Genomic DNA, 24,506 nt, shown 5'->3' with positions numbered 1-24,506 from the left:
CATCATGCTTTTAGCAAGGTGCAAATTGCTCCTCTTTTATTTGTTCCTAACTCTGAATCAGGTCTAACATCTGGTTTATAGCAAAATCAATGCGGTTATTTGTGATTTTGTTAAAGAGCAGGAGGTCACTCATAGCCTGCAGCTGATAAAGCCCAGGGCCGTTCTTCCTGTTCAGTAGCATACTGGCAACTGGCTGAGAAGATTTATATTTTGCATTGCATTCATTTTCTCATGTATAATAAAGTTTATTGAAAAAAATTAAAAAAAATAAAATGTACTCGCCACCAGTCAGAGCAGAAATCTGCATGACGGGAACGCCCGCTGGTACACACCTTGGCCACAAGTTGGCGCACTAACGGTTCTCCCAGCTGCGCATGCGCGCTCCCTGCGCCAGGAGGGGGAGGAGGCTCCGGGTTCCCGTCTGCTGGTTCCGTAGCTGGGAGAAGAGCCGTGGGGAAGTCACCGTACCGGGCCGGGGGGAACCACCGGTGCATACTTGGCCGCATTGGGGGCGACTCACCGGGACCACCCCCCCGCTTCGTCCACCGGCAACATGGTCATGGCGTATTTCGTGGAGAATTTCTGGGTAATCTGTGATTTTCCTCTCGCTTCCTGCCCGGTGTCCGGCCGCCCCTCCCCGCGCCCTGCAGCTGATGGGCAAGGCTGTGTGGCAGCAGGGGCTGTACCTGGTGCATGTGTCATACATGTTTTAAGATGTGTTCCATGTACACAGAAGTAGTGTGTAGACATATGTGCATGATTAATCACCCTGTGCTTCTGGATATGTAACATGTATGTATGTGACAAATCACCCTGTGTGTCTGGGTACATGTAGTTTCTTGAAGAATTGTTCCGTGCGTCTGGGTACATGTAGGTGCCCATGCGTCTGGTTAAGTGTAGGTGCATGATGAATTGCCCCATGCGTCTGGTTGCATGCAGGTGTGTGATAAATCGCCCTGTGTGTCTGGGTACAAGTAGGAGCTTGTTGAATCTCCCCGTGCGTCTGGGGACACATAGGTGTGTGATAAATCGCCCTGTGCGTCTGGGTACACGTAGGTGCGTGATGAATTGCCCCTAGCATCTGGGTACACGTAGGTGCGTGATGAATTGCCCCGTGCGTCTGGGTACACGTAGGTGCGTGATGAATTGCCCCGTGCGTCTGGGTAAACGTAGGTGCGTGATGATTTGCCCTGTGCGTCTGTGTACACGTAGGTGCGTGATGAATCGTCCCTAGCATCTGAGTACACGTAGGTGCGTGATGAATCGTCCCTAGTATCTGGGTACACGTAGGTGCGTGATGAATTGCCCCGTGCGTCTGGGTACACGTAGGTGTGTGATGATTTGCCCTGTGCGTCTGGGTACATGTAGGTGCGTGATGAATCGTCCCTAGCATCTGGGTACACGTTGGTGTGTGATGAATTGCCCCGTGCGTCTGGGTACATGTAGGGGTGAGATGAATTACCCCGTGCGTTTGGCTACACGTAGATGCGTGTTGAATTGACCCGTGCGTCAGGGTACACGTAGGTGCGTGATGAATCTCTGTACGTCTGGGTACACGTAGGTGCGTGGTGAATTACCCCGTGCGTCTGGGTACACGTAGGTGCGTGATGAATCTCTGTACGTCTGGGTACACGTAGGTGTGTGATGAATCTCTTTGTGCGTCTGGGTACACGTAAGTGCGTGATGAATCTGCGTCTGGGTACACGTAGGTGTTTGATAAACCGCCCTCTGCGTCTGGGTACACGTAGATGCTTGACGAATCTCTTTATTATTATTATTATCATTTATTTATATGGCGCCACATGTCTTCCGCAGCGCCTTACAAAATATATAAACAAATAGATGACTAAAGACTTATAGCACAATACATTAGAATGCAGGACAAGGATATGGAAAATATACATAGCTACATTAGTGACCACAACACCCACATAAGCTTAAACAACCAAGTGTTAGGTGCCCTAGTGGGGGGTAAGAAGTAGATGAAAGTAAAGTAAGGAGAAGCACAAGAGGGTAGAGGTATCCTTTGTGCGTCTGGGTACAGGTAGGAGCGTGATGAATCGCCCCGTGCGTCTGGGTACAGGTAGGTGCGTGATGAATCGCCCGTGTGTCTGGATACAGGTAGGTGCGTGGTGAATCGCCCCGTGCGTCTGGGTACATGTAGGTGTTTGGTGAATCGCCCCGTGCGTCTGGGTACATGTAGGTGCGTGGTGAATCGCCCCGTGCGTCTGGGTACATGTAGGTGCGTGGTGAATCGCCCCATGCGTCAGGGTACATGTAGGTGCGTGGTGAATCGCCCCGTGCGTCTGGGTACATGTAGGTGCGTGGTGAATCGCCCCGTGCGTCTGGGTACATGTAGGTGCGTGGTGAATCGCCCCGTGCGTCTGGGTACATGCAGGTGCGTGGTGAATCGCCCCGTGCGTCTGGGTACATGTAGGTGCGTGGGGAATCGCCCCGTGCGTCTGGGTACATGTAGGTGCGTGGGGAATCGCCCCGTGCGTCTGGGTACATGTAGGTGCGTTGTGAATCGCCCCGTGCGTCTGGGTACATGTAGGTGCGTGGTGAATCGCCCTGTGCGTCTGGGTACATTTAGGTGCGTGATGAATCGCCCCGTGCGTCTGGGCACAACGTTGGTGTGTGGTGAATCGCCCCGTGCGTCTGGGCACAACGTTGGTGTGTGGTGAATCGCCCCGTGCATCTGAGTACACGTAGGTGCTTGATGAATCGCCCTGTGAGTACGTGTAGGTGCGTAATTCTATATTTTCTGCTACTTTTGTTGTGCTGTTGTGGTTCTTTTACACACAGAAATAGCGTTGGATATGGTGTTACGCAGGTGTGGTGTTTCCTATACGTACTCGCATACACTCCCTTTGTGGAACTTGTTATATGACTGTTTATGCACGTTTGTGCTGGTGCCCCAATGTAAGATCTATACAGCAGGATTGGTTTGATAAATATGTATTTTGTAAGCTATATTCCAAAAAGCTGACTGTATATATAATTTATATAGCTTCGGTGATTTATAGGCTTCTTACTCTCGGTATGTAAGCTGGATTTTGTGTCTGCGGCCCTTTTATTGTTTTAGCACTGGCTTTCTGCAGCCCTGTTCTGATATGTAGTCAAATGTATTAAGAGTGTCTACAAATATTTATTAGGAATATTCCATAAGCATATGTAATTGGTACCATTAATACAGCGTTATCATACTTCTGGTGAACTGATATTTATTGACCTTTGTTGCACTTTGTAATGCTAAATTGCATTTCATGTCTATATATTGCTGTTCGTTTTGATTTACCTCATAGCACGTATATAAGAAGTGTTTATTAAAGTTACAATAAATTATAGCACTTTATGGGAATACAATGTACTTAACACATTTACATAGCTTGAAGAAATGTTTTGTTTATGCTGATTTCAGATTTACAATCTGTTTTCTATCAGGGAGCTGACATGATGTTTCTGAAAGTGTTTAAAGCAGATTACATTATAATTGGTGTGCACTTTAAAATGTGTAAAAGGTAGCAAGAAGTGTGCTGAAGCATACATTACTGCTATCAGGGCGGGCGGCAGCTTGCAGCAAGTAACGTCTACTTTATTGTCTGGGTGATTCTCTGTGTGGCGCATGGGATATTTACATACATTCAAGTATGCAAACTGTTTCTATACCACAATGTTTTTTCTGGTGTCCAAGTCTTAAATAATTAGTTGGTCGAAAATATACACCATGCTGGGATGTGTAGTTCCACAGTAGTTGGAGGGCCGCATGTTGAATACCATGGGGGTATTCAATTAGCCGTGGGATTTACCCCGCAACTAATTGCCGGCCAAAATCCTGTTGCCTGGGGAAAGGCTATTTAAATAGCCTTTTTCCCACGCCAAAAAATCGGGACTCATAAACTGCAGAATCAATGTTTTTTTCCCCAGCATGCGAGCTCGATTTGGTGTTTTTTTCCGCTGACTTTACCTCGCACCTCCATGAGCTGTGAGGTTCAGTCCAACTGCGGGGACTCGCGTGCGGGTTAATCTCTGCTACTGTAATTGAATAGCTCTGGTGCAGCAATTAGCCAAATTGAATACCACCCCCTATGTACATCCCAGGGATCAGCGATTCTTTTGATACATACTTTATGCAGCACATGGCAATGTGAACGTCTGCTACATACAACACATCATGAGTGTACAGTCTTACACCAGCTTGTTACTCTGCTTTGCCAGATAGTAAATGTAGAACTATGGCTTCTTGATGTGACAAAGAGGGGTTACTGCTCATGCTGAGGTCTCGTGGCCATTAGATTTTAGGGACAGGCTAAGAGTGGCTCTTGTTACTGTAGCTGTTTGAGGTGTACAAATGAGGATAGAAAAGGAAGTTGACATTTCATTGTAATGAAAAAATATAGATTGTCTCCATTAATTGTACTGTACTTAGTTTGGAGTGTACATGTCGATTTTAGCACAAAATTATGTAATTGTTTACCTTAGGTACAATTCCACAGGTATTAAACTGGCTCACCAAAACTTTTTATATATTTAATCTCATGTTATTGGTGTATTTACATCACCTTAATTATAATTTTCAGGAAGTTTTTGAATAGATAGAAGTTTTCATGCTGATTGCAGCCAATGTATATAATCCAATTATGACATTAAAGAATACCTCTTGCTTGGGTGGTCTCGTGTTTTTCTTGGTCATCTCAGGACAGAATGGGAAGTCATGCTGGTCACTCTTGTGCTACAGCAGCAAGCATGCAGAAGACATTGAGGCAAGCACTAAGTGGCTCTGCAGTATTCATGCATCTGGCACTCTTGTTGTCAGTTTGGCAGCTGTTATGGAAGAGGTGGGGAGTTCCTTAATAGGTTGCTTAGGTGTTTTGTATAGGGCTAGTGGTGAAATTGGGGAAATTGGCTAATTCTGCTTGCTCACCTTGTGTGGATTTACACTGTTTGTTTCCTTAATGCAGGCATGTTTTTTTGGGGCATTTACTTTAAAATTACATTTCTGTTATTGGCTATGCATTTTGTAATTGTTTGATATCTCTCTAACAAATTTGCACTGACAGAGCCCCCTGCTCTTATTTATTGACACTTTGCAATCAACTGATGGGATAAGGTTACAGGATATGCACATAACAAACATTTCCCCTACTTAGTGGCTGCTAACAAAAGAACTTGCACTTTAGATTTACAAAATGTAAACAAATGTAGCATTGTGTCTTCTGTGCAATCAGTCAAAAGCTTTAAGACTTCATGTCTCTTGCTGTGAATGGAAGGCAACATATGTCCATGCAAGAAGCTTTTAGGGACCCTAGGTTGTGTATATACCTTAGGACATCCAGTTATATTTCTCCTGTTGAACTAACAGTCCCAGCAAGTGGCTAGTTGGCCTTTGCAGTCCAAGGACAGCTGGATGATCTCCGATCCCCTTATCTGTTGCTGTAGTTTTGTGGTTGAGACTGTGATCTATGTATGGTTACAATGATGAAAGCTAGAATATATTGGATGAGTTCAGCCAACCTCAGAAATGGAGCAGGTGGTGCTAGTGTTCGGCTAGTCAAGGCTTACATTACTGTATACATTGGGTTATATTTGCACATCTGATGTGTAAAGTAATAGGTGCTGCCCGTGTGGTAAAATAATTTCACAGTCCTGATAAAGTGGAAGTTATTCAGAAACTGTTCAGCACCAGTTCAAGAATTTGTGCTGAATTCTATCAACCCTATAACAACTGTACATTCTTTTTGTGTATTGTTTCATTTAAAGCTTTCTTTACACTGCAATTAAAATTAGCATTGCATAAATATATACAAACTTCATATTATTTACATAAGTTGTTGATGGCTAATCTGCATATAATATATAATATATTTGCAAACATCAGGGCAAAGTTTTCTGTAATACACTGTGTATAAAAGAAAAAGCACCACCACACACTTGGAGCAGAAATAACACGTCAGCCATGCAGATGAGGCTGATATTTTGGTATGCAATATATATAAATATATTCCTTGCACACTTTTGAAAAATAGCGACTTAAAGTTATAATCAAAAAGTTGTTGACATCTCTATCTGAATGGCCATCCAATAGATTGCACTCTATTTGAAATGGTTATTGCATTTCAGAAAGGATTTGGTCCATGGGAGCTTCAATGCCAAAGCACATAATGCTGTACTTGGCTATATGTATCCAATATACTCATGTGATCGTTTACTGTGTGCTACTTAAATCAAAACAATCCCCCCCCCTCATTTATTTTTTTGTCCTCTTCAAATGGATTGTCCTCGGGCACTTGCCCTTAGCATACATTTACAGCACTGAGGTCTTGGGTTTGATTCCCACCATGGGCCTGACTATGCAGAGTTTGTATATCCTCCCTGTGCTTGCGTGGGTTTCCTCCCACACTCTAAAAATATTCTGGTAGGTTAATTGGCTCCCAACAAAAATTAACCCCTGTGTGTGTACATAGGGTGGGGAACATAGGGGCCAATTCAATTAAGCGTGCTGTTGCTAGCTCCGAGAGGGAGCTCTCAGAGCTATCCAATTTTGCATGCTGTCCAGTCAGACTAGGATGTTTAGTTGTGAACAGCGGCATTATCTGACTAAAGTGCCTTTAGTCTGATTTCTCCTCGCACCCTCAGGAGGGTATGAGAAGAAATCCTTTAAGCTGCATACACAGTACACGATATTGTTAACGATTTGGCTGATTTCCGATGCATTGGAATGACAAATCGTTAATATCGTGCAGTGTGTATTCACTACATCGTGTAGTGCGCTCTGCCGTGGGGTCGTCGGCCGCATCGCCTGATCTTTTGTACATGCAGTAAAATCGGGCGATGCGGCTGATGATCCCATGTCGGCCCGTCGGCAGCCTGTTTGTGTGTCACATCGCTGGGTACACACCTAGTTTAGTGTGTACCCAGCTTTAGTCACCCTAACAGCACGCTGAATTGAATAGCTTCGTGAGCTCCCTCCCAGCGCTATCAACAACGTGATTAATTGAATTGGCTCCATATTATTATTGTTATCATCATCATAGATTGTAAGCTCCATTGGGGCAGTGACTGATGTGAATGGCCAAAATATTCTAAGTAAAGCGCTGAGAAATATATGTGCTCTATATAAATAACTTACAATAAATAAAATAGTGCATCTTTCTGCAATTTAAGTTGTGCGGAAATGTATATTTGAGCTTTTTATGCAGATTTGTTTTTTCCTTAAAGTACTTTCTGAGCTGCTATCAATATATACACTGCAGAATATGTTGTGGGGCTTATGAATAAATGATTATGATAAAAAAATAATTTCCACCTCCTCCTACATGGCACGTCCGGTATACACAATGCCGACCGCAGGCTTTTCTACTGCTTAATCCCGGCGAGGCTTAAATGACAGGCATCTAAATCTAGACGCCTGTCATTTTACCGGCGCCCGGCATCCCGATTGAGGGGATGCGGAGCGCGGACAGCTGCGGGGAGGGGTGTGTGTGTGTGTGTGTGTGTTAGGTTTAGGGCTCCTGGGGGGACTTAGGGTTAGGCAACCCCCCGGGAGGTTAGGGTCAGGCTAGTGGATGGGGGGGGGTAGAGTTAGGCACCCTCTGGGGGAGGTTAGTGTTAGGCACACCCCTGGGGGAAGGGGGTGGTTAGGCTTAGGCACAGGGGGGGTTAGGGATTAAGTTAGTTTATACTTACCTTTAGGACGATCGGGATTTGAACCATGCGGCCGGCCGTAAATCATATTGAATGCGGCATGTCCCTCCTGTTCCTGAGATGCTGTTGTAAACCTTGTATCTACAGTGGGTGGAGGGTGATTGCCTCTGCCAGCACGTGTAGTAGCGGTTAGCGTGTTTATTTCTACATGCATCCTGCGTTTCCAAATCATGTGGATGTTTGTTATGCAAATAAAACAAAGATGTGCTCACCAAGCGGCTACAAGGGGACACTTAAGGTTAAGTTTAATAACTCTAATTATGCAATTGTCAGTTTGTTTATGGTTGTGTGTGATTTAGAGGGAAATTCAATTAACCGCTGTAATTTACCATGGGCTAATTGATGCAGCAGGGCTATTCAATTAGCCGAAGGTAGCCCACAGACTGCAGTTAATGAGATTTTTTTTTTTTCGATGCAGAACTGGTTCCAAAAGAAATCCGTGCCAAAAAGCCTGTTTGCGGGTGCCACAACTGTGTTAACCCATAGGTCTGGGAACTTATCCCAGATTCTATGGGTTAACTCAGTAATTTATCGGACAAGAAAAAGGGGCTCTAATTAAATGGCTCCGGGCGTTCAAGCTCCAGGTTACCACCCTTTTTCACTAGTGGTAAATTACTGCTGCTAATTGAATTTCTCCCCTTAAGCTGGGTACACACTTAATATATATATCTGCAGTTGATGGTTCATATACAGTAAACAATTATCATGTCTTCTGGCTGCGGGTCCCTCTGGCCGGGGCACGTGTTGTGTCCCCCTCCCCGCGGCCTCTGCTGTAAGTGTACGGGCAGTCTGCAGATATATTGGGCATCGGCTGTACAGCAGAGCCGACGCGATGTGTCTGTGAATGACGTCGTTCACAGTCATATCACTGGTACACAGTGGTCGACGGGCACCCGATATATTGGCCAATATATCTGCCAGTATGTACCCAGCATTAGTGTTTACCCATTCTTGTAGTTTTATCACTGTGACTTGGGTTATAGGGCATTGTGCACTAAGTTAACATCTGAATATAAACTATCCACATTCCAAGACTAGTAAGATAATCCACTACCACGTATGGAAGCAGCACTACTGCCTAGTAAAAGGAGAAAACACAGTAAGTACTTCAGTGAAATCACTGGGTCCTAGGAAAGTGATAGGAGACATTTGGATTCAGCCCACAAATGTAATGTTCTCCCCAGTATCAATTTCACCAGGAACTATTCTGCACCAGGGGTCTGCGCTTACGTTCCTGTCACAGAGACAGCTAGAAACCCTCCCCCTTCTTTAAAAGGCAGAACGCAGTTAGGATGACGGGAACATTGCACAGAGGGTAGACAGAGTGCAAATGTGCACTGCTGGACACAATTATATCTGTGTCCAACCAGCAAATGGACAATATCTGTAAGAGTCTTTAAAAATTATATCTGCATCCAGCCCGGTTACACTCCCGCCCCCCCCCGGCTACTGTTAATGCCACCCGGCTGGCAACATTTTACAGGGAGAACACCGAAATGGGTTTGGGAATAGCATTTACCAAGAGATCCATGTAATAGAGGGCCTTGCTTCAAAGACTGTACTCTCCACCTTCTGTCATGTAAAACAATTTCTTTCACCTAATACCTCCAGCATAATGTTTGTCACAGAGTTTTGCACTTTTATTTGAATGCCAATCTCAGTGTAGACTAAAGGACAATCTGAGTATAGTCCCTGATGTTGGACATAATAATAATTCGCATCAAGCAGGCTGCTTGCTGCACGTCACTGTGAGCGCCACCAATCAGTTGTGAGGGTTATAAGGAGACCAAGCAGCTTGCTCTGCTGTTCCATCACTGGGCGGAATTCAATTCTTTCCAGCCCCTATCGCGCCTGACGGAGCTATTCTATTCTTGCTCCTGTCGGGCGCGATCAGCTGCCAAGCGCTACATTTCAGCTCGCAGCCCCAGGGGGATGAGAGCTGAAATGTGCGAAAAGTGACATGTTTGGGCGCCCAAACATCACTTTTCGCGATCGCACCCAGCACTTTGGTCGGGTTTAGCTGCTTTACGCGGCTAAACCTGACCTCTATGGGCGCGATCAGCGTGAAAAGCTGGCACAATTGAATAGCGGCCCGCGATCTCCTGTCACTTTAGACGGGAGATGCGGGCCACGAAATCAATTGAATTCCGCCCTCTGTGATTATTCAGCCCTTGTGACTGAATGCAAGCACAGGCTGCTTGATATACCTAGTTTGTAACTTACTTCCTTTCTAAAAAGAGTTATGGCTCTGAGTTGTGGTTTTGTAGAACTTTTAAACATCGCATTAAAAGAGTATTTGAAGCCAGTGTTCATTTAAGTTGAAAGTTTGCTATTCTATAACATATTATGATTGCAGCCTATAATTTGCCTATACATTTTTGATGAATACTAATATATTTGACACATTACGCAGCACTGTACATTGAAAGGATCTGAACACAAACGTATTACATACAATTACATGAAACAGAATGTAAAGATGGCTATTCTCAACTGAGTTTACAATCTGGGGGGGCGATTAATTCAGCGGGCATTGAATAGCGCCAGGAAAATGGTCCCTGTGCTATTCAGTTCAGCATGCTGTTTAGTCAGATACTTAAGAGTTAAGTCGGAGAATGCTGGTTCTCACACGAAACCTGACGTTCTCCGATTAAAGTGCCAGCCACGAGGCTGTTAGCACCGCTCATAGGACAGTATTCAATTAGATGCGAAAAGCCGAGATCTGCGAAAAAGTATTGCCGATTGCGTCTTTTCGCTTGTCGGAAACTCTGTATTCAATTCCACATGCTTTTCGCGTACGCTAAAAGTCAATGCAATGTAATAGGTGAAAAAGATTTGCCTCTGAATAGCAGGAGAAAAGAAGTGCAACATTTTTGTTTTGGGGTACAAAGGTGGGGAAACCATTCAGAACCCTCGGGACAGGCCCCCAAAGGATAACTGCGTCAAAAAATTCCGGAAAAACACTTAAGAACACCCCAAAAAAGTACTTTCATTTTGGGGCGAAAAAGCACAAACCGGGGGACAACTTCAAAAACTAGCAAAATAAGGTTCTGCTGGTGCTCTAAGTAGGTGCCAAGTGTTTTTGAGATTGCAGGTATTTTAATGACGGAGAAATTTCACTTTTATTAAAACTTTACAGGCATTAAAAGATGCTTGCACCTATTTTCAGGTACCCCAAATTTGCCAAGACTACTTATTTTCTCCAAACAATATTGTATGCCATTCTTCACCACTTGTGCAAGATACTAATTATAGGCTATTGTACCAACTTAAGTACCCCAAACAGTTTTATTAGGGCTAATCGGGCACTACTACATTAATCCCCAATGTTTTTGCATCTTTTTGGGGGGTTCAGGCTGATTTCCCCGATTCTGACACCACTTTCCTCCTTTTCTGACTTCCCAGGTCGCCGTTTTTTTCTCTTTTGGAATTGAATAGCGGGAACACGCAAGTTTCCTCGTCCAAAAGATGCGATATAGGCGAAAAGTCTGGCAGGTGGAACTTTGTTGTGGACGCGACACTAATTGAATACTGTCTTAAGTCGGAAAACAGCCTCGCAGCCGGCACTTTAGTCAGATTTCTCCTTGCACCCTCAGGAGAGTGCGAGAAGAAATCATTTAGTTGCCCTAAATGCGTGGTGAATTTAATTGCTCTGGGAGCTCTCTCCTGAAGCTATTCAACTCTCACTGAATTGAATCTCTCCCTAAGAGGTGTAGGGAATACTTAATGCATAAGGTAGCGGAATGAGAATTGTAGATGCTGGTGTGGCTAATGTAAGACTGCAGCATTATCAGCCTTCCTTAGTGACTGCCATTTATCTGCTCTGGTGTGGTATGATATGTCCACAGTGGTGAAATGTTGACATGTTAGAATGTCGACATCGTCCCTTGTGGCCCAGCTGTAACTTTCCTGCTCCAGGTATTTGCAGCGTCTCCAGCATGGCATCCGGGTCCTGGGTCAGAGCTATGATCCTCCGGCATTTGGGTAGGTATTTTTCTGCTAAACCTAATCCCAACCCCTAACCTTAACCCCCACCCCCGCATTACCCTACCCTTCATTTGGAACCGAATCCTAACTCTCCTGCCCACAGCCTAACTATAATGTCGACATTGTGAGCATGTCAACACACTATGTTGTAATTGTCGCCCTTGGGGTAGATGTATGAAGCAGTGAAAAGTATGCCAGTGGAGAAGTTACCGATGTAGAATGTACTTGAGAAATGCAATCTCAAAGCTGATTGGTTGCCACGGGCAACTTCTTCATTGGCACACTTCTCTACCCTTTTCACTGTTTCCTACATCTGCCCCCTTTTCACTACATCCCCTTTGTTGGAACGAGGAAACATTAACTGTAGAAATATTAATGCCATTAAAGGACGCACATGTCAGGCAATTATGTTCCACTGTCCTGTGACATTCACATTTTTTTGTGTTTGTATAAAGAACCTTCTTATGTACACAGCCACACTGCCACCACTCGCCTTCATAGTTTACATGTGTAAGGATGGGCCAAAGGACATAAGCTGCTGTGACCAGTAAAGCTGGGTACACACCTGTACATCATTGGACCGTTCATCTAATATCGAGAGAACGTCCGTTGGATTGTACAGGTGTGTATGCTCTCCCGAAACAGGAGTGTTAGCCGATAAACTGCTTTTAACGCTCCTCTAATGGTCGGGATCGGGAGGTCGCATCTTATGTAAGGTTTAATATTTATCGGGTCGACCTCCCGATCCCATTGAAGCCCGTACACTCTGTGCTATGTCTAAACAGTGTGTACGCGACTGACAAGGGGTCACACTGGGGACAGAGGGCCTGATTCAGAGCCGGACGCTATTTGCGCTCGCTCGTTCAGAAAAAGGGGCCGGATATTTTAATAGAGCGCTCGCTCTTTGCGGTCTGTTGACGCCTCTATGTCTGAGCGAGCGAATGAAATATTTTGTAGATGCCCCCTGGCCGTTCGCATCATACGTCATCGCCACTATTTATTAGATTAATCGAGTATATCGAAAGGCGCCTGAACTGCTCGCAGTGCTTGTGGTTGGATTTTCCTACCGCAATCATGCGAACAGTTCAGTCTAACAGACAACCAAGTGATGTGGCCGATGACGCTGCTTTGTTAATTATGCACACCCTTAAAACGCCGTTTGGCACGCCTGCGTTCGGAACTCCACTCCCCGTTTTCAAGCACCTTCCCCTGTTACCACCCACAAACGCCTCATCCTGTCACTCAAATTAGCAGGCACTCGCTATTTTGCGAACACACGGTTTCCGACCACAATGACTCGTTGGCGCATGCGCATTACGACCCATGCGCAGATGTGCGAACATCGCTCGGAGCGAACGAGCGGCTCTGAATCAGGCCCAGACTGCACGGCTGATCGGGACAGTTTTACCCAATCAGCCTGCAATCATAAAAGTGTGTACCCAGCTTTAGGTTGGGATGGGCAGTTCTGATATGACTCACTGGCTACCACTGTTCACATCTGGTTTAGTTGACTGACTGTAAGGGGTCTATGCACAAGTCATGTCAGCCTCCTTTTGTTAACAGAATGTTATCAGCTGGATGTTGTTTCTCTGGTGACCCTGGTTACATCCATCTCATTGCCAAGTGTGATAACCCTAGCGCTGTGGTGGTTTCTGATACTTTTGCTGGAAAATCTCCTGCCCACTACCATGTTACATTCAGAGTAACTTAAATAATTTCTCCTGCCCAGCCTTCATCTAAGGGGGCGACCAATCCTGTTGCCTTAACGTGTGGGCAGAAATTTGTGGCAAAAATGCAGATTCAGAGCTAGTCACAGGGAATTAATTGAATAGCTCTCGGGCACTTAAGCTGGCCACACATCTAAAGATTATCTGTCCAACCAGCCAACTAGTTGATTAGTTGGAATGAAAATCTGGTAAGGTATACAATCAGCAATTTGCTCCCAAATGCTGGAAAATGGACCAAAACTGTTGTTTGAACAAATAGTTTAGATCAAACATTTAACAAACTTGTCTGACCGACCATTTTCATCTGTTTTCTGGCATTTAGGATCAAATTGCTGATCATCATTTACTCCCATTCCTTACCAGATTTTCATTCCAACCAATCAACTAGTTGGCTGGTTGGATGTAAGTTGGTCTAGTGTGTGGCCAGCTTTAGCCTGCGAACTAAATTCCTGTGTATCTCAAACTCTGTCCTCTAGAACCCCTAAGCTGGTCACACACTAGACCAACTTACATCCAACCAGCCAACTTGTTGATTGGTTGGAATGAAAATCTAGTAAGGTATGAAAGCAAATGACAATCAGCAATTTGCTCCCAAATGCAGGAAAATGGACAAAAACTGTTGTTTGAACAAATTATTTAGATCAAACATTTAACAAACTTGTTTGAACGTCCATTTTCATCTGTTTTCTGGCATTTAGGAACAAATTGCTGATCATCATTTACTCCCATAAGTTACCAGATTTTCATTCCAACCAATCAACTGTGTGGCCAGCTTTACAGTGTGTGGTTTCAAGGTATCCTCAGGAATAATTAGTACCACCTGTAGATCTATTGTGTCAGTCAGTTAAAGGCCCCCATACATCAGAGATTGATTGCAGCAATCGTGCAATCGATTGTGTATAAAAATCTTTCCCTTTTTCAATCGATTGCAGATTGCAGAATTGCCACAATCGATTGAAAAAGGGAAAGATTTTTATACACAATCGATTGCAAATTGCACGATTGCTGCAATCAATCTCTGATGTATGGGGGCCTTAACTCACCTATGCTCCAGCTTGATGATCTGGGAAACATGCACTATTATGTGGGGTATACAATTTTGGCGGAATTTAATTGTTTGCAGCCACCTACACGCCCGATGGAGCTATTAAATTGTTGCTCCTGTCGGGCGCGATCAGCTGCCGGCATTTCAGCTCGAAATGCGCAAATTGTGACCCGTTTGGGCTCCCAAGCGGCACTTTTTGCGACCGCTCCCAGCACTTTTGGCAGGTGTAGCAGTTTTACGTGGCTAAACCCGTCCTCATTGGGCGTGAAATTCTAACCAATTGAGTCTCGCCCTGATATCTCCTGTCACTTTCGAAGGGAGATTGGGCGCGAGAAAACAATTGAATTCCGCCTTTTAACTGCTGACCAAACGACCTGATAATTTCCCTAACGATCGAGCACAAATCGTATCGTTCATACATACTAAACAACCAGGGATGTAGTCTGCATCCCGGCCTGCGGGATGCCAATGGTCTAAATACTGGCGCCGAAATCCCGGCACCAGCATCCCGACAGTCTACATACCGAAGGTAAGTATCTCGGTGTAAGGGGGAGGTTAGCGTTAGCTAGCGGGGTTAGGCATTAGGGGAAGGGTGTGTTAGGATTAGGGTGCAGGGAGGGGGGTTAGGTTTAGGCACCGGGGAGAGAGGGTTAAGGTAGGGAAAATACTTGCCATGCTTTTCTATAGGTGTAAGGATTCTGGCTGTTGGGATTCCACTGTCTGTATTCTGAACAGCGGCATCCCGACAGCCGGTGTTTCATACCCAACCCAACAACCATTGTGGTTATCTGAATGATACGTCTGTTCAGAGGACGCTTTACACGTCTATCCTGGTGCATTTGGGCGCGTCTTGCGCTATAGGCAATGGGCGCCCAGTAACTCGCAGCCAGTGGCACAAACAAATGGATATCGTCTGACTCTTAAAACTGGAGTTGCGGATTCGCAAAAACAATTGAATCACCCACAGCGATCCCAACCCACCTCGCACTGATGCTTTTTGGATGTTGCCTGCTCTATGTACATGTGTTCACCGCAAGTAAACAAAAACCCTGGGTCGAACAAGTGCTGGTTACTGCCGCATGTCAAATGTGATTGCGTTTTAGATACTTTGTCACTGTCGGTAAGTAACCAGCTTAATAAACTGCTTTCAGTGGCTGTGGATTCTATACCTTTTTGTATACAAAATGTTTCAGTTGACCTGTTGTGATCTGATCTGTGTACACATATGCAGAAAAATATTCTAATAAATAAATAGAAAAATATTCAAGATAGGTATAAAAAATATTTAGAGCCATTAAAAATTAAACTGTCTGAATTGAAACGGTCAGTAACTTTTTTGTGTGTACAATTTTTAAATCTTACCTGTGTGATTTCTGCCTCACAGCAAATACCCCTCTTTGAAGTTGAGTAAACCTTACTTTTGTTTATCTGTAAACAACCAGGATTTACCCTGCTCAGTCATGTGAAGAAATGATTTGTGATCCTTAATTACAGCATCCTTACATTATAAAGCTGTCCAAACATGGCTTGAAGACCAATAAAGCTCCTCTGTGGTAATGTTGCAAGAGCTGCATTAAATACCCTTTAACAGCTAGTATGAGTGTAATAAGGTGTATATGCTGGGTTTTTACTGTAGTTTGCTAAGTACCATACAGTTGATTAACAGGTTCAGTCTGTTTGTGCCTAATGCACTTGGATGTGTTATTGTCAGCATGATGTCTAGGTATGGTGTATACTGGTTTTGAAGACCAATAGCAAAGATTAGCTCCTTTTTGTTTATCAGGAATCGGGAAACAAAGTTTAAATACTACTCATAACTTAAATCTGAATAGATCATATTTAAATTCTAAACCTCTATTATCAATACCCGTGTGAAGCCGGCCATCGTCTGGGTATAATGAGTGAATATGCACTGTAATGGCAGTACCCTACTCACTGTGTGTGCCCGTACAATCTAACATACAGGAAGTCTTAGGGTTAGGTTTAGAGTGTGGGGAGGGGGAGGTTAGAGACCAAATAAGGGGGGTAAGGTAGGGCTAGGATTAGCATACCGAACAACATGTGTCAGTATGCTAGCCCCGTCGGGAAGCCGGTGTTGGGATTCTGATAGCCGGGATCGTGACTGCCAGCACCCCATACCCAACCCATCATAGCCTACTATTCAGGACATTGTTACTATATTTTCTCAGTTACTATGTAGCTGCACTTTTAGAGCTCATTATAAGATCAGAATTTCTATTCTCATCCCTGAATATACTGGGATGCATCATGAGGTCTAAATCCTGTAATCTTGTTATCCATCATTACAGATATGGTAATTTCCAGAGAACACGCCTATCTTTGCTCTATAATAAAGTGGCTGTTGCCTTTATGTCTTGATTGCATAGGGCCTATATAATGTACTAAAGATCTTGATAACCTTTCTGTAAATGAATATCCTGTAAGAGAAATTTTCTTTTACATCTTTACAAGTGCTTACATAATGGTCCTGCAATGCACATACTACAGTGCATCCGGAAAGTATTCGCAACGCTTCACTTTTTCCACATTTTGTTATGTTACAAAATTCTACACACACTACCCCATAATGACAACGTGTAAAAAGTTTTTTTGAGATTTTTGCAAATTTAATTTAAAAAAAGAAAATGAAAAATAAGAAATCACATGTACGTAAGTATTCACAACCTTTGCTCAATACTTTGTTGTTGCACCTTTGTCAGCAATTAAAGCCTCAAGTATTTTTGAATATGATGCCACAAGCTTGGCACACCTATCTTTGGGCAGTGTCGCCCATTTCTCTTTGCAGTACCTCTCAAGCTCCTGCAGGTTGGATGGGAAGAGTTGGTGCACATCCATTTTCAGATCTCTCCAGAGATGTTCAATTGGATTCAAGTCTGGGCTCTGGCTGGGCCATTCAAGGACATTCACAGAGCTGTCCTGAAGCCACTCCTTTGATATCTTGGCTGTGTGCTTAGGGTCGTTGTCCTGCTGAAAGATGAACCGTCACCCCAGTCTGAGGTCAAGAGCGCTCTGGAGCAGGTTTTCATCCAGGACATCTTTACATTGCAGCATTCATCTTTCCCTCTATCCTGACTAGTCTCCCAGTTACTGCTGCTGAAAACATCCCCACAGCATGATGCTGCCACAACCATGCTTCACTGTAGAGATGGTATTGGCCTGGTGATGAGCGGTGCCTGGTTTCCTCCAAACATAACGCCTGGCATTCACGCCAAAGAGTTCAATCTTTTGTTTCTCATGGTCTGAGAGTCCTTCAGGTGCATTTTGGCAAACTCCAGGTGGGCTGCCATGTGCTTTTTACTAAGGAGTGGCTTCCGTCTGGCCACTCTGCCATACAGGCCTAATTGGTGGATCGCTGCAGAGATGGTTGTCCTTCTGGAAGGTTCTCCTCTCTCCACAGAGGAATGCTCTAGCTCTGGCAGAGTGACCATCGGGTTCTTGGTCACCTCCCTGACTTCACCAACAATCGCCAGTTTAGATGGCCGGCCAACTCTAGGAAGAGTCCTGGTGGTTCCAAACTTCTTCCATTTACGGATGATGGAGGCCACTGTGCTGATTGGGACCTTCAAAGCGGTAGATAGTTTTCTGTACCCATCCCCAGATTTGTGCCTCAAGACAATCCTGTCTCTGAGGTCTACAGACAATACCTTGGACTTCATGCTTGGTTTGTGCTCTGACATGCACTGTATATAGACAGGTGTATGCCTTTCAAAATCATGTCCAAACAACTGAATTTACCACAGGTAGACTTCAATTAAGCTGTAGGAACTTCTCAAGGACGATCAGTGGAAACAGGATGCACCTGAGCTCAATTTTGAGCCTCATGGCAAAGGCCGTGAATACTTATGTACATGTGATATCGTAGTGTTTTTTTTTTTTTTTTTTTTTAATTATATTTGCAAAAACCTCAAAAAAAACTTTTTACATATTGTCATTATGGGGTATTGTGTGTAGAATTATGAGGAAAAAATTAATTTATTCCATTTTGGAATAAGGCTGTAACATAACAAAATGTGGAAAAAGTGAAGCGTTGTGAATACTTTCCGGATGCACTGTATAGTAAGTGAAATGACTGCATTTTACCTACTACAGTATGTGCATTGCAGGACAATTTATGGATCTTCCATTGTATACAATGTATTTTGAGGAGGTCAAAGTACATTATATACAATGGAAGATGATGCTGTATTTACATTGCATGAAGTTCCTTATTACTATTCTCTGCAAGCAGTCAGCTGATGTTCTCATATCAGTCTGCTTGCAAAGCAGTTTCGGCTGCTTGTTCCCAAGATACATTATCCTGCTGTATGTCAAAATCATTGCTTTCGGTTTGTGTGATCAGAAGACGACATGCATTTGAACTTTCTTGCTATAAAACTGTCCTGCTTTAGTAGTGACCCCGAGAGGTACGCACATAAACGCTGTCAATGCTCAGTGTCATCCAGCACATATAAATAAAAGCTTAATATAGTGATACTTTGTAACTTAGAAGCTTTAAATGAAAGCTAAGATTAACACCATACAAAAGTAGCATACAGATATGTAAGACATAAAATTAGTTACTAGATTTTCGATGGTCAACAGTTGCCTAAACCCACCAAAAGGGGCATAATTTCACCCGATCTGAAATTTCATTACTGGGCCCGGCAATGCCAAGTTCCACCACTGAACACAACCACTATCAAACTCCTTTGGGGGATAGTATCTTTTAGTAGTTGATTATGCACAAGACTAGCTATATTGGAGTGTACTGTATATTCGGCAGACACTTTGTGGCTTGAGCCATTGTTCAGCCTATCTGGTAACAGATGTGAGCTTACATATTGTGTATATGAATGAGTCTGTTAAAATGTTTAAACCTTAATGTTACTTTTGGTGTTTAAGGTGATACATTTTAGCAATATTGGAGATTGAGTACTGTAAATATAATGGGGGCAATTCCATTGTTGTTTTTTAAGACTCATTAATTAATGGGGGCCCAATGTGTTTTTGAGCGCGCCTTAATTATATCACTTGTTGCACCCAATTAGACTGGGTTTAGCTGTGTAAAATGGCTAAACCAATCTAAAGTCCTGGCTAGGGCCCAAGCCCTATTCAAGCCCTTATTCAATTTGCAAAAATCTAAAAAAAACACAAAAAAAAACATATTGCATGTTGTCATTATGGGGTATTGTGTGTATAATTTTGAGGACAAAAATTAATATATTCCATTTTGGAATAAGGCTGTAACATAACAAAATGTGGAAAAAGTGAAGCGCTGTGAATACTTTCCGGATGCATTGTACTTCTTAAATAAAGGTGTTCTAATAGCATTCTATGTAGTGTGGTGAACCATTCAGTGACCGCAGAATGTTTTATCCTGTCTGGCTTTTAAGATTGTAGCTGTCCCAGTTGCCATGGAAGCCTGTGTAAGAATTGCTGTCTTAATCTATTTAGCGGCACTTTGACAACTTCAGGTGTAAATTCCCTTTGACGTCAATAGAGACTTATGTTAGGAGCTTCAATACATGGAAAAGAATCCCACTTGTGTTCATGTAGGTATTGTAGAGCTCAATAGTAGGTATTGCTAAGGTATAACTCTGTGTTAAAACCTATGGAATATGATCTATTTGTATTATACTTGGTTTGGACATTAATGCTTACTGAGATGTTAAGGTTTGTTTTTTAATCTATTCATTATTCCGTTGTTAGAACCTATGTTGGCTTTTAGTTTTATTTCCATTTGTAGCACACCGTAGCCTAATTTATTTAAATACTTGTTGGAGTTGTGTAATGGAGCACACACGCGGTCAGATTTGTCCGATGATGATGTTTGGAACCGTGGCTCACTTTGGACATACAGTATCCTGCAGATGGTACATGGAAGATTATTTTTTTTTTCATTCAAACTGTCAAGTCATAGAGACTTGTGAGGGCACAGATACAGAAAGTAAGGTATTCCAGGACATGAAACAACACAATACATGAGAACAATCAAAAGCATAGAAATGGAAAAGGCTATACCATGTTACATATGTTCATTGTGTATGGGAATAGTAGGTTGTAAATTGTAAAAAAAAAAATATATATATTTTTTTATTTATAGTGGTGAGGGATACATAATAAACCTTAAACAAATGGGATGTGAGGATGGCAGGAGGAGTTGAGACGAGGGGAAAGGGAATAAGAATAGATAAGTTGGAAGTCTATACATCATCCTGATTAAGAGGATGATATTGTGGTCCCATATTAGACAATCAGATTATATAGGGGGAGCTGTAGGAAATTATTTTTCATTTCAACTCTTTTGCACTATAATCACCCATACAAAAAAGCCCCTCATTTTTTTTTTTTTTTTTTTTAAATAAAGTAACACGTTTCATCACTGCCAGTACCTGTGGCACCATGGGGGCCTTTTATTATTAATAATAAAATATATATATGTATGTAAATTTTTTTTCTTTTACACTAAGCCCATAAAGATCTCTGAATGAAGCCGCAGGGGTAGGTTTTAGGGAATATTTGTGCTGGCTCTACTCAAACTGGCTGATCAAGGTCACAAAGTTATTAGCACATAAAGGGACAGGATTATGTTGTGCTGGCTTAAACACTACTTTGTGCCGCATAATCTGACATTAATTAGTTTTTCTCTGAGAAGCACTACAAAAAAAAATGCACTTTTAAATTCTATGAAAGTGTAGATTGATTCCTCCACTGTATAGTGGAGTTATTCATCAAACATGTCTTTACAGGATACTTGGAAATGATTGACCTCAAGTGCCCTATTACTGTCAATGCAGTTTTTATAAATGGCCCCCAAATAGCATCTAGCGCCTGTTCTTTGTCAGGTGTAACATTTTTTGCATTTGTTCTTTACCTCTTGGTAAATGTCCAACTCTGCCCTCTGTTTGCATTGCTTTGCAGTGGAAATTTCCTGTTTTTTAAAGATTTTTTTTTTATTATTATTTAATTTTTTTTATTTTTTTTTGCAAGCTAGCTTTAAAAATGCCTGTAAATATATTATTCTACAGCAATACATTTACACTGATGTGCTAAAAGTCTTGGGATAGTTGCCTAGTACTGTGGAGGATCCTCTCTAGCCCAGTGAAGTGCAGCAACTTGACGGAAGACCTCAGGAGAGATGTTGGCCAATACAGTCTGCATAGTTTCCAACAGCTTCATGATATTTGTAGGTGCAGGATCTTGGGTCCGAATGGACCTCTCCACCACGTCCCATAAATGCTCCATTGGGTTCATATAGGGTGAACGTGGTGGTCACACCACTTGTTGGAACTGTTGAGAATGCTCCTTGAACCAATTCTGGACATCTTGGGACCGATGACATTGTGCATTATCCTGCTGGAATATTCCATCATTGAATGGTATACGAAGTCCATGAAGGGCTGCAAATGGTCATCAAGCAATGCAACATAGCGGTTACCGGTCAATAATGTGTTCAAGCATGCCAGTGGACCCAACCCATGCCTTATTAACAGCTGTGGTCAGTGACCTCATGGGGTCCGCGCCACATACAAACCCTGCCATCAGCTTGTAGCAACTGAAACCGTGACTCTTCGGACCATGCCACATGTTGCCAGTTCTCCAGGGTACAATAAGCGACCTCACAAGACCAGGTGAGGCACAGTGTTGGTGTGTCGTAATGTTAACAGAGGCACTCTGGTGGGTCTTCTGCTCTGGAAGCTAAACAATGCTGCACTGACCTGCTGGATATATATCTGGTCCCTCCTGCATTGAATGTGGATGTGATTTGAGCCAGAGTTGCAAGTCTGTTACCACTGACAATTCTGGTCAGATGCCACTGGTTATGATCATTAAGCACCCATGGTTGGACACTGCGCTGTACACGATGGGTGGTAATGCCTTCCATGAGATATTCCTGGTACACACGTGACACCGTAGATCGAGGAATGCTGAATGTTTGCACAACTTCAAAAATGTAATGTCCCATCCGCCAGGCACCCACTACCATGCCCCATGACTCACGAGATATCCGATTACAACTGATGCAGGTCTGGGCATTTCTAAAGCATCACAGTACGCTGACGTCGTCTACCATCACCTTTACATACTGCTATCCCATGACTTTTGGCACTTCAGTGTATATAAAAAGTGTTTTCGGTCATGGGAAAGCCCATGTTGTCATAGCCAAGAAAGAAACCTTTACTTACACCAATATAATGTGACTTACGTAGAACTAAACCTTTTGGGCTTTATGTATAATTAACCTGACACCACCATTTCTTTAAATCTTGTGTTTGGTCTTTTATTAAAACGTAAGTGTTATTTTAAAGCATTTAACATACATGATCAAAGTCACTTACTTACACACTGAGGCTGCGATTCATTTGATTTAGATTCCCCCTGCTAGGCATCTATACGAATAGGCGCCCAACGAAGCAATTCAATTGTTTCTCTGTTTGGGCACCCATTCTTACATTCTTATTTATCGCGGCTACAAGCACTGGGTTTAGCTGCCTACAGCAGCTAAACCCTTCTAAAGAAGTGGTCAGGGCGCCCAAACAATCATTTGTGCACTCGGAACACCATTAGGGCGCCCAGAAAAAACGGAGGAGGCTGTGAGAAAGTGTCCCCTCGCAGCTTTAGGTGTCAGAACGGAGCAGGCGCCAATTCGTGTAGATGCCCAGCGGAGGTCCAAAGAATTATATCTCCTCCTGGTTAGTGAAAATCTATCACTAGTGGATTCCTTCTAAGGAAGGTGGGAATACCACAAATATGTATAATCTAGATACCTATATTCAACACAAGTCCATTTGTAAACAGTTGGGATGTTATAGGAAACTCACACTACAGTGCACACGAGCAGAGTACAAACAGGGAATGCGCTAAGGATGAACAACAGTCTGCTGCACACATGAGTCTTCACTGGCACCCTGGCGACAGACCATGTAGTGCATACTGTATGTACATGTCCCATAAGCCTTTCAACAGAAATACAGATGCAACCTAGATAGGAGCCAGGTACACAGTGCACCTACATAACATTTTATTCGCTTGGAGCTATTTCTGCTGATGGTAAAGACTGCTCATTTTCCCTGTCTTCGTAATTATTCTGTAAACCAACGTGTCTGTGTATATTTTAAATATACATCTTTTTCTGTACATATATACTGGTCCTGTTCGCCTCCATATTATTTGTGCACTGTTTTCCGAGCAGTAAATCTAATGACATGTGCGTAGGTAACACCTCTCTGGAAAGCCCTTTATTATATGTATAATGACAGAAGCACCTAATTTCTGTAACTCTACCCACAAATGAAAGATGGTTTTTCTTCTTCTTTTGAGTGAAAATCACTTTTTTTTTTTCTTTTAGTCCATTAAGATCTTTTGAATATTTTCTAAAGAATGATTCTAATGGTATAATTGCAGTGCTGAAAAAAACGTTCTATTTCTGGTGTCTATATTTCAGTTCTTGTTGATTTGATAGGATAATACGGGTTTATGCATATTCAACATATTTCCTCTTATCCTTAATAAAAGATTGCTGTTGAAAACATGTACACTTTCCAGCCGAGGAGACCTTGCTGTCACTCTGGTCTCTTGCCAGCCACATGCTCGGCCTAAGCCTCAGAGTACAGATGTAGACGGTGGAACTGTATGTGATCAAAATTTTGTATCTACTGTGCTTCATATAACTATTTATGTGGATTGAGGAATTTTAATGCTCTACATTTTGAAAGTCTTATGTTTTGTGGGTTTTTTTTATGTTCATGTGTCCTATTAATAAAACCATGGTTGGTGAAATGTTTCAAATTTCTGGACCTCTTCCAGTGTCGGTGCGATAAGAATGTGATACCATAGATAGGACAATCGAGATCAACTTCTGACTAATAGGTTAGATTATGGGCATAGAGGAAATGTACTTTGCAGTATGGTTTCAGTCCCCCAGTATTGCTACAGATATTGCAGCATGTGGCCAGAATTTGTCAGGTTACTTTGTGCTGTCATCTATTGATCGCCCGCATCATGGCTGATAGGCTGGTGTCACAAAGCTTTCCAAGCTGCCT

The 24,506-nt window shown here is 43.0% G+C and overlaps 1 protein-coding gene across 1 annotated transcript in view; it reads left to right on the top strand.

Annotated features, from left to right (window-relative positions):
- The first annotated feature begins 313 nt into the window (after positions 1 to 313).
- FCHO2 (FCH and mu domain containing endocytic adaptor 2) overlaps positions 314 to 24,506 on the top strand; it is a 144,931-nt gene continuing 120,738 nt past the window's right edge. Inside the window, exon 1 of the mRNA XM_088443761.1 lies at positions 314 to 586. Coding sequence (XP_088299887.1) covers positions 554 to 586 — 33 coding nt within the window. The 5' untranslated portion in view covers positions 314 to 553. The remainder of the gene's footprint in view (positions 587 to 24,506) is intronic.

Source organism: Taudactylus pleione, unplaced genomic scaffold (assembly GCF_031769625.1).
Source record: "Taudactylus pleione unplaced genomic scaffold, aTauple2 ptg000333l, whole genome shotgun sequence".
NCBI classification, from domain to species: domain Eukaryota; kingdom Metazoa; phylum Chordata; class Amphibia; order Anura; family Myobatrachidae; genus Taudactylus; species Taudactylus pleione.
Note: the sequence above shows the minus strand (reverse complement) of the source record. Positions and strands in the feature narration are given on the sequence as shown.